The sequence below is a fragment of the Thermobia domestica genome, chromosome 15 (genome assembly GCF_964235325.1).
Source record: "Thermobia domestica chromosome 15, izTheDome1.hap1.1, whole genome shotgun sequence".
In the NCBI taxonomy this organism is placed as follows: Eukaryota; Metazoa; Arthropoda; class Insecta; order Zygentoma; family Lepismatidae; genus Thermobia; species Thermobia domestica.
In genome coordinates, this window is record NC_137468.1 from 165,667,458 (window position 1) to 165,679,493 (window position 12,036).

The 12,036-nt window shown below is 35.3% G+C and overlaps 1 protein-coding gene across 1 annotated transcript in view; it reads right to left on the reverse strand.

Moving 5' to 3' along the window:
* The window catches only part of LOC145671341 (protein scarlet-like), a 138,011-nt gene that overhangs the window by 94,531 nt on the left and 31,444 nt on the right, over window positions 1–12,036 (reverse strand). Inside the window, exons 2-3 of the mRNA XM_081740363.1 lie at window positions 7,398–7,515; window positions 3,005–3,152 (exon numbers count right to left, since the gene is read on the reverse strand). Of these exons, the coding sequence (XP_081596489.1) occupies window positions 3,005–3,152; window positions 7,398–7,484 (235 nt within the window). The 5' untranslated portion in view covers window positions 7,485–7,515. The remainder of the gene's footprint in view (window positions 1–3,004; window positions 3,153–7,397; window positions 7,516–12,036) is intronic.

Sequence of the window (12,036 nt, forward strand, 5' to 3'; positions counted from 1 at the left end):
ATCATTGATTATAATTCAACGTGAACTTAAAATTTCACAACGGCTACCCATAATGGTGTCGTCCTACTTGCAACAGGAACACTGTCCTATGAGCGACCGATTGGATATTTTAACTACTCTATAAGTCACTGATTCGTTCATACTAAAATAATGGAAGAAGATAAGGTTCCCTTTTCTTTAACTTGTTTTATGCTAGTCTGATTTAGAACCTAACGAAATGTACTATGAAAAAATTACTTTCCTAGAGGTCTCATTTCTTCCAGCCGTTCATAAAGCTATAAGGGATTATATCAAATTCTATACCACAAGCTTTTATGTATAAGTCAAAACAAAGGGGGAGGCGAATTAAGCAATTAGTTTACGTTTTGGTAACTTATTATAGAGGGGAAGATAATTTAAAGAGTTTGTTTATCTTTTGAATTGTTTAGAGTGTACTGCATTGTAATTGGTGAGATTTGTTGGGAATAGCCAATCAGATGTAAGGGATCTCAAAAGCTGTGTTATTAAAATGTTTTTCTCATTTTATTTATAGTCTTAGGAAGTCTAAAAAGTAGATAGATGGCAAAACTGTTACGCGTTTAAGTTTTCCAAATAAAAGTAAATTGCTTTTCTTAGTGAGTAATTAGATTTGAATTAAATTAAGTACAGAAAACAAAACCTTTTAAGAAAGGGAATATTACAATTGGATTTTCAATAATTAATTACTTAGGAAAATACTTTTCATGGGAATATCCTTGTTGTGTCGTCAAGTTATTTGATATATTTTATGACAAATTTAACTCAAGATATTTTATTTGCACTCACAGTAGAGGAAAATATATTTGACGAGCAGTGTCACTGGATCGTACATATTTTATAGCAAGGTTGTTCGGACGCTAATATCGCCACAGGCACACATAATTTACGAGAGGGAATCATATCATCTTCTATCATCTCTTTGCAAATGAATCGGTCGCTCATAGGACAGATAACAGTTCCTGTCGCTAATAGGACTGTCGCTTCTAGGATTAATTCAACCATGACAGGCATTGGTACGAACATTATAATTTCGTATGAGATTTTATATTATTGGAACATTAATCTCTTTTAAGAGGATTTAGCTATTACAATGTGTGTTCAAAAAGTATAGAACCTTTGATTGACAAAAATACATTTATTGATTTGGAAATCGGAAACACTAATCCCCTTCAAAGTAGTCTTCTTGGAAATGCACACAATTCTCCCAGTGCTTCCACCATTGTTGGAAACACTTCTGGAACGCAGTTTTTGAAATAGTGAGCAACCGTGTCGTCTTACTCCACATGATGTCTTCTATTGACTCAAATTGGGTCGCTTTTAGAGGCATTTTCAGCTTGCGAAATAACCAAAAGTCACATGGAGCCATGCCGGGTGAGTAGGGAGAGCCTGACGACACAGGAATGTTGTGTTTGAATCAAATTTCTGCGGACACTCTCCTCATGCCTATATTCTCGTTCAAAATTGAATGTACCGATTCGATTGAGTGGTTTCCGCTCGGGTATCGCCAAGTTTTTGGCAAAATATGATGCAATATCGCTCCTCAAGGTTTTCTGTTATTTTACCAAAAAAAAAAAAACTTAAATCCGACGACCGCTCTCCACACGTGTTCATTCGTTGGCCGACTGCCAGCGACTGACGCTTTCTGCGGGTGCGAATGAGTGTCCCCTCTACATCTACACAGAAGAAAGTCTCCCGCGCTTCATTGGTTTACGCGGGAAAAAATAAGGTTCGATACTTTTTGAACACACCTCGTAACTTTGTCTGGAGTGCATGGTTTTTTTTTTGGCATGCACTTCATTTTTAAAGTTGTATCCTTTCGAAATCAAGGACTGATTTTGTGCTTGTCCTATTTATTTGGAACCGTCCTAAAATTGCACTGAATAATTTAAAATGTTTCAATTTCCATCTATGAGGGTTTAAGATTTAAAAAAAAAAAAAAAACATAAATGAGCTTCATTATAAATTAATGTAAATGAGTGACTTGAGGAAAGATAATGGTAAGTCATATTTCTAACTTTCGTGCTAACAGAAAAAGGAAGAAAAGTTTCCCTGCCATCTACATTTGGTGCATTTCGGAATACTGTTATGTGGTCTCATCTAAACCCATTCCACCTACAACTCAATTTCACGGGAAGTGGAGAGCTTACCATTCTCTTCTCCGAGCCGCTCAAATATAAATTGCTCTATAATAGTTTGTAATCAGCCCCTGGTTTTGTATAATTTTTATCAGCTAGTTCTTGATTTATGAAGCATATAGGAAACATTACTATTGGCATACAACAACATAATTGCTAACACTATGCAGAAGAATAAAAAAATGTTTACAGAAGTAGTATTTCTAATAGTTATTTATTATTTAAAGATCCCTTATTGACTATAAGAACATATTTGTCCCAGACCATAACAAGTAACCGCTGAAGTGATTAACTTATCGTGATAATCTTTGAAATCTACGTCACAGTTTTAACTTAAGGGGGCAGACTACTAAACATGATACAAAAGCTAACCATTTCTCTTTTGCCGCTTTTCGTCAGTGAAAGGAGATAATGAAAGTAACTTACCACAATAATAGATTATTCTACACCCGAAACTATGAATCGGAAGAATTTTAAGTGTTGTCATCCATAGAAATTACAGTGTAATCAGAATGTAAATTATCCAAAAATCTCGGTTAAGGCAGCTACTAGAAAAATTAACTCAACGGTAATTGGTGACTTATCATGTTGTCTTGGTTCGTTGTGAACTACTTTTTAAATAATATTTGTATTTATTTTGTAATAAACATAAAGTTATTAAAATTGCACTTTCTGTTTATTAGACTTGTCCATTTGGTTTTGCATTGAGTAAGCTATTTGAATTGCCAAACAAAATGGCGTATCCTTCATCCATCTTAGTGCCATCTCTCCAATATAGCACCTCCACGAAACCCGACTCTTCTTTCACGAGCACTCTGTACATTATAAAATGAAAATGAAGGAAAGCTAACCTTTCTTAAGTATTTGCATTTCTTCATAATGTCGCATGCTCCAAAAATGTTTGGGAGTTCTTTTGTTAACCCAAACGTTAACATCTTTCCATGTCAAAGTAAGATCTGTTGCTTCTGATCCTAAAGATTGAAGAAGTACTGGGTTATCCTGTATTAAAGAAAAGTAAAAAGTCACAGCGAGAAAGGATATAACCAAGTGATTTGGTTAGTTTTCTGCGTCTAAATACATGACTAAAAAAGTTAGATACATATGGGAAAGTTCTCCTCTCTTAAAAGTGTTGTCAGTCGATATTTTATTTCATTCACAATACAAAGAAAATCTGTATTTTTTAAAAAACAAAATATCTAGTTACTTTTTACTCTTTATTTCTGCATGAAACTTATTCTGAAATTTATATAAATAAAAGTGAAAGTTATCTCTTTGAGATCACGTTGATGCGAAAACGACTGAATCGTTTGAAATGATTTTTTTTTTTTTTTTAAATATCCTCGAACTCTTTGTGTCACTTTGATTTAAGTGTGTATAATACGATGAAGAGTTCAAAGTTTACAACCAAAATATACAGTATGCGCCAAAACAAAAAGTACTGAAATTCGCGTGCGGATTGCGCGCAGGTGCAATGGGGTATTGGCTATGATCACTAATGTGTGCTTAGTTGTGTATGGACTAGCGTAGTGTGCAGTTGGCGCGAAGATAATGTTACTCACAACAGAAGAGAAGGTGTTTATTGTCGAGCACTATTTCAGCTCATACCGTGTACGGCAGCATCTCACTGCAGGAGATGAGCGTGCAAGTCTATTGTATTGTTTTGGAGTGTTAACTATGGCATATGAAGATGAAGATTTCATCAGCATAATATGGTTCAGTAATGAAAGTCATGTTACCTTGATCACTACATCAATCGACAGTTGATTATTGACTCATTCTTGCACGATTTCCGCGGTTTTGCCTACCAAATATCTGTTGTTACAACAATGGATGCAGCAAGATGGAGCTACTGTCCACATCGGAAGTGAATCACTTGTCCTTCTGCTCACGAAAGTTTGGACATTCCTTGATTTCCCGTGAAACGGATTTTTCATATCCTTCACACCCTCCTGATCTCACGGCTCCATATGCCTACCTGGTATGCTGGAGTATGCTGAAGGAAGCAATTTTCTGAACAGATAACCCCCTACCACTATACCGAAGCTAAGAGAGAAGATTAAGTCATTTGTCTTGTTGTTCCAGCAACCCGTGTTCACTAATATGTTCGTCGATCTACAGGACTGCTATTGAGAATGTGTGCAACGTAATGGTCAACATTTTAAACACATGATGTACAGGCGCGATTCCTCTTAAATTTCCAATATGTGTTAAGTAACATTTAATTGACATCCATTTATTTATTTATTTATTTATTTATTTATTTATTTATTTATTTATTTATTTATTTATTTATTTGCCTGTTTTGCATACAAATGAGAGTATTCTCAAGTACGCATACAGTTGTCAAAATTACAAAATAATTATCTATATGCTATGAAAAACTTACAAATAGAGTAACACATACATAACTATGACTTTTATAAGGTTATACATTCATAACATAATTAACAAGACATTTATACATTGTCTTCAAAAAAACTCATTTACCGAGTAGTAACACTTATCTACTAAGAACTTGTGAAGATCAGATTTAAACATAGAATATGATTTGGTTTGCTTTAGAAAGTCAGATAACTTACTGACAATTTTTGTACAGTTAATATATACGCTTTTTTGAAAAAACGAGAAATTTTGGGGGATAACATGCAAATTATTAGCGAATCGAGTATTGCATTTATGGAGGTTTACTGTTTTCAATAAATAAGTATTTACTTACGGTAAACAAGATAATTTTATATAAATAAAAAAACAAGGTAATGGTAATATTTTTTGTCCTCGAAAGATGGCCTTGCAAGAAGATTTTGGTGACAATCCAAACACAACCCTTAGTGCTTTCTTTTGTAAGCGAAACGTGCTAATACATTCAGCAGAATAATCCAAAAAATAATACCGTAACTTATTAAAGAATTGGATTTTACGTAGTACACTGAAACTAAAGCCTGTGTGTGTGTTGTGACATTACTTCTTAGTCTACGGAGACCGAAACAAATACTACCTATTTTTTTGTTGAGTTGAGAAATATTAGTTTCGAACTAATGGTGACACCAAGAAATTTAGTTGAAATAGAAAAATCGACTTTTTTGTTATTTACCATTACATAAGGAATAAATTTATTTTGAAGAGGATAATAAAAATTTAGCAAGGAAGTTTTATGATTATTTAATACTAATTTATTGCTACTTAACCAGTTACTTAATCGTGAAAATGCAGTATTTAGATTACATTCAATATCATGTCGTGAGTAGCCTGTAATAATAACATTGGTGTCATCAGCAAATAAAACATTTATTAGGCAACATTTCTTGTGTCAAATCATTAATGTATATAAAAAAGAGCAATGGACCAAGAACTGATCCTTGAGGTACACCAGTTAGTATTGTACCTTTACAACTACTGAACTTATGAATTTTGCCATTTTCGTTCGTAATTTTAACTATCTGATTCCTACCCTTCAAGTAAGACTCGATCCATTTATTGGCGGTTCCTCTTATAACATAAAAACATAATTTTTAATAAGAGATCATGATTTACAGTGTCAAACGCCTTAGTAACATCAACAAGGAGTCCACTTGCCCATTTTTTATTATTTATCGCGTGCGTAACAGTACTAAGAAAATCGAAAATTGCAGAATGAGTAGATTTGCCAGTTACAACCCATGTTGTGATAATGATGTTAGATTATTGGAATGTAAGTGATTCCTTATCCTATTAGACATTACCATCTCAAAAATTTGTGAAAATACAGACAAAACTGAGATAGAGTGATAATTCTTAATATTGTAAGGACAGCCTTTTTTTAACAAGGAAATCACTTTAGCCACTTTTAACCGCAGTGGGAAAGTGCCTGGTTCCAGGGAAAAATTTATTACATGGGTCAGGTGGGGAGCAATTATTGAAGCAGATTGTTTTATAATAGTGGACGATATTTCATCAAGACCTATAGAGCTGCTATTTCTCATCTTTCTTATAATAGCTAATATTTCATCAATAGTTACAGGGTTAACAAAAATACATGTTGGATAAGAAGGTATACAGAGTATTTGAAGAACCACTTGCACCAGCTTGGTGCAATAGAGCACCAAGAGATACCTGAGGAGAAGTTATAAAATAATTATTAATTTATTTGCAATTTCAGCAGGGTTAGTAATTCTTTTATTGTCAACAACACTTCTTATGCTTCATTATGTTGTACAACAATTGAATAAATAAATGTCAACGATGTGATTTCAGTACGGTCTGTTTTGCTGCATACTGTCGTATCTCAGGAAACCCTCAAATTAAAAAGATGAAACTTAGTATATAAACTTCTTACTAACAATAACTGGAGACGTGTCTCAGCGTTTTCGAAAAATTTTGCTTCTAAGAGGGTAAGGGGACAATTTCCATAAAATTTTAATTTCTTGCTGTCTATTCATAAAATGGCGAAAGGGGGGATAAAATAAACAGTTTAAAATAAATTTTTGAGCATACTACGATAGCCTTTTTTATCATTGGGGAAGAGGACAAAATGTTCGCGAAGAATAACAGCTGCATCACTAGAAATGAGTTTTTGAGCATAGCACATGATGAGAACTAGATTTTTTTATAATTTTAATTTAAATATGCATTCCAAGGGAGTGCGAAAGAAGTTTCAAATATTTTCCATAAACTTGAAGGAGTCACTTATTAATCAGAATTTAGGAAATCCGACAAACAAAAAAAAAAAAAAAAAAAAAGATCATCTTTGTATCACCATTGGACCCAAGATAAATGGAACACCAATATGCTGCGCAGATGCAGTTTGTGAAAACTATCCCTATGTCATACGCAGAAATTTTAATATTACGTGTAGTACAGAAGTCTATTATCTAAATAAAAAATAATAACTTACCTATTACTAGAAGATGTCTATGAAAGATGATAAGTGATGGTACTTCTTTTTTAAAATGAATTGACAAATTGAGTAAATAATTTCAACTATTATCACATGTTTTCATTTTCCGCTATCTAACTTGGCACAGCCCTGTATAATGTACTACTTTATAGTTGTGATACACAAAAATTAGCTGAGTGCTCACTTTCTCTAATTTATACTTATGGTAATTCAGTCTTACAAGGTCATCAGGAAAATCGGGTAAGAAAAGGGGAGAAGATAGAAACAGAGGTTAAATATGCAATTGAATCTTTGATTTGATTATTAATGCATGAATCCAAACCATATCTCACAACTTCCAGTGAAGTTAATACAAATATCTCTTTACTCACCAGTATGTTCCCGAAAGTAGCGAAAGCCCCAGCGAATGCAAGGCTTGGACCCGTTTTAGTTAATAACTCTTCTGTTTCTGAATCCATGTCAATTCTGTTGCTCAGAGAACAAAAGTTCCTGTAAATGAGAATGAACTTTAAGTTAGCATACTCTTCAAACTGAAAATAAGGTGAGACAAAATAGGCTACCTGATAGTCCAGTGCTGGGAAAAATAGAAAAAATAAAATAAATCGTGTAGTTTTGAAATTTGACACAGCTGTGCCTAGACGACATACTAAAAGTCCCCGAGGGTGGTGGGTAGTGATGGGTAAATTCCCGGGAAGATATTTTTCGGGAATATTCCCTGGGAATATTCCCGGGAATATTCCCAAAATGGGAATTTATCCGGGAATTTATGTTCAACCAGAAAGAAAATTGCATTCTATTACTATATTATGATTTCAAAGGTGAATTAATTTTTATATCACAGCATATTATTACTGTTGTCCACAGAGTATTCTTTAAAATGTATATTTTGAACGGTACTATGTTACTTTATTAACACTTTATTATATTTAGAAAGTACGCATAAATGTATATTTATTTACAATACGTTCTATCAATTAATTATGTGTGAAAAAATTAATACTTTTAAAGCATTTATAAGTTTAAATTTATATGTAAGTGGATTTGCTCAACTTGACTTTATTACTGATATTATCAACACATTAAATTTATAAATGTTATAAACCAAATGGGTAAATGCTGGAAGATACATTTCTCATCAATTTATCAACATTTGCGCATACAGATTTATGTTCACAAAATTTTCAAGATACTTACTTATCTTTATATTTTAGCACGTAACGTTGCCATACACGACCTTTCATTCTACCTATTTCTCGAAATTCCATACGTTAATTCACATGTAAAAAAAGTCCGAGTACGTCTTCAGAAATTCGAGTCAGAGAGAGGAGACAGACCGACGTCTATTACTAATGGTGTTTCAGGGTTTATTAATAATACTTCATCTCTATTTCTACATAATTCTACATTACTTTACAAAATGGTTCCTTTTCATCATTTGTAAATTAGTACTTTGATAATTTTGGCTGTTCTTTAGCATTGGGGACCAGCTTTTGCACCTACTTTTTGCGATATTTTATTCCCATGCGGTTGTTTTATGGTTTCATACGTTAAATTACATTACCAAAATTAAATTCAGACAGCATTACAGAGCGAGCGTTAGCGAATGAAGGCGGGTTAGAGGCCCCCATGGCACGTTGTTTTCTATCTTCGATACCATCAATTCACTTTCTTTTCTCACATAAATCACTTCTACTTACCTTTCCGTTTTGTATAAATCCCTTACTGCCCTAAAAAAAAAAAAAAAAAAAAAAAGTTTCGATACTTTCTTGACTACTGGAACATCACTATCAGCTCATTTCTTCCGTAAATCATCCTACTTTTTGCTAGTTTTTGCCTCCCAATACTAAACAATAACCTTACTTTTTAGTGCAAATGGAAATGGAATTTAAAAAATCATATTATTAGTTATATAAAGTACCGTCAAATAATTTTAATTTTTTTAAGCTCCAAATTCTTTAAAACCTAGAAGTAAATCATAATATATTAAATATCTCAAGAACTATAGGGTTTAACAAAAAACATTTGAAGTACAAAATTAAACTACATTAAATTTCTTATGAAAATACTGCTATATTTTTTTCGAAAGGTCAATAGTTTAGAAGATAGAAGAGGATGAAAGGTACATATTTTTTAAAAAAATCTTATTGTAACTAAAAGTGTTCAGGTAACCTTAAGAAAAAAAAACAGTTGGAAATGCTCCAATAGTATTGCCAGAACAAACTTAAAAAGAAATAATCGTTTTGAAATTTATATGAAATTGTTTATTATGTTTATTTGATTAAATTCAATACATATTTGGAACCTCCGTATTAGGAGATCTATTGAATTAGTTATATTGAGCTGTCACTTTTTATCACCGTATATATACTGAAAATGCAGATAGAACTAGTGGCCAGCGGTTACTATTTGGTACCAAAATGTTCACCATCCTCTCAGGTATTTATCAACACTACGATAATATCATCTCTCTATAACTTACAGTTCCCGAGATATGGCTCCTTATATCTTCCGAAATCGGAGCATTTTTGGTCATACCTTGAGTACGGTGGTACCAAATGTTTGCCATCCTCGTAAATATTGATGAATCAACCAATATCATCTCTCTATGACTTACGGTTCCTAAGGTATGGATCCTTAAATCTCATGAAATTGGAACTTTTTTGGCCAATATCTCGGGAACGGTAAGAGCGACGCGAAAAACTCCATCACTTCTTTAGATAGTTTTTTATGGTTTATCGAATGGAGGGCTCAAAATTGAAAAATTCGCAAATAACAAACACACACACACACAGAGAGAGAGAGAGAGAGAGAGAGAGAGAGAGAAAGCGAGGGAGCTCAGTAATGAACTTTTAAAGTTCGTTGAAAATTCACACATATACAATAATCTGCAAAGGCAATACATATATTCGTGCAAAAGCGGGCATGGGCGGACGGGGGCCGCTTTTGTACGAATCGCTCCCGCAGAGGCGGACCAAGGGCCAGCAAACCCGGGCAACTGCCTGGGGCGCCAAAACGAGCTTCCAAAAGTAAATTTTATAACGTGCTTTCTGCTGACTTTTTTGGTTTATATTCTTGTAAAGTAGCGTCAATTACATCATCTTCTTCCATTTCACAATGAAAGAAGAAAGTTTCACAGTACTAGGGGAGCTGTATTGACCAGTGGAGTTGAGTTGAATTTGAGTTTAACGTCCTGTTCAGCAGCGAGGTTATATGAGACGTGGACCTACTGATTAACGTGAAATCCGAACCACTTGAGCTCCCGCCGGGAATCGAACCTGGGTCTCCGCGACAAAGGCGCGTACGTTAACCGCTTAGCCACGAAGGAGATCAATCGCCAAGTAGAGATATGACATGTAGAAGAAAGATTGAAGGGGAAGTTGGTATTATTTATAGCGGGCCATGTCTTTGTGAACTTTTCCTAGGCAATGAAAGTTATCGGATTATACAGAAGGTCGATCCGCGTATATGTGTCCAATTTTAAAATAGCACTAACCTCATGAAAATCCATGGGAGTACCATCGGTTGGCATCAATGTGATGGCAATGTGTTCTGGCAATAACCTTGCACCGTAACTTCCACTGTAGAAAACTACGACGAAGTACAGGAAGTGGAATCTTCTCCCATTCTTCCCGGCAGGCTTTCCACAGGCCCCCGAGAGTAGTGACACGACGAGAAGAAAGTGCCCTTTTCAATAGACCAAACCCGCAGAAATCCAGGGGACTGGCATCTGGTGATTTCACTGGTATATCATGAAATGGAATAGCACGAATACCGGTGTCTGTCTCCATCTGCTTCAGAAAGTTCTGGGTAGAACGAGATGTATGTGAGGAGGCACTATCAGACGCTATGCACAGACACTTGCTTTATGGCATGCCTATACAAACGAGGCAGATCTTCTGTATAAATTGGGGTCAGTATATGTTCCTGAAAGAATGCAGAGTTGATTTTACAGTTTTTAGGGACCTGACGAATTGTTAACTTGCCCTGATAAGAGTAACCGGCGACAACCATAAATCCTTTCGAGAAAGTTGCTTTGCAATGACGGATGAACGCAGGACGGCTTTTTGCATCTCGCGAAGTGTAAGTTATCGAGCGAATTTTGCCACAATCTGATAGATACACCCATGCTTCATCTAGTGTGGCCACAAACTTCCACTTTTCCCCAGATAGATGGCGTTCATAAAGGCGAATGCTGTTGGTCTTTCTCTCACGGCGATGGGCCGTACTTAGGTAATGTCCATGACTTTTGAAGACCCTCCAGAGGTTTAATTTCCCACTCAGGGCGCGGTTAACAGTTGACTGTGGTATGTGGAGTCGAGCTACCATCACACGTTGCGGAGGGTGATTTTCTTGTAAGGCCATTCGCCGCAACTTCTGAGCTACTTGTGGAGTCACTGTGGTACACGCTCGCTTCCTCGACCCCTTAGTGGGTGAATGCTTACGTGGTCCGCACTTAGGTAATGTCCATGACTTTTGAAGACCCTCCAGAGGTTTAATTTCCCACTCAGGGCGCGGTTAACAGTTGACTGTGGTATGTGGAGTCGAGCTACCATCACACGTTGCGGAGGGTGATTTTCTTGTAAGGCCATTCGCCGCAACTTCTGAGCTACTTGTGGAGTCACTGTGGTACACGCTCGCTTCCTCGACCCCTTAGTGGGTGAATGCTTACGTGGTATGTCTTCTTTTTTAATATTGCTTGATTATGTTCTTAATAGTCGTCGAACCCAATGCACAATCATTTTCTTTGCACTACTTTTGAATTTTAGAATCCGAATATTTGGCGTGGAAAAGTCCAATTACGTAGCCCTTCCAAAAACGGTTCACCATTGGAGCCATGATGCACACGATACACAGTTTTGCTTGGTAGACGATAGAATGGACCTCCAGATATAGCACACGCGTTTAACCACTTGGTTCGGTCACTTCTGTGGTCAGGGGTACGGGTGTAAAATTGGACACATATACGCGGATCGACCTTCTGTATATATATATATATATATATATATATAT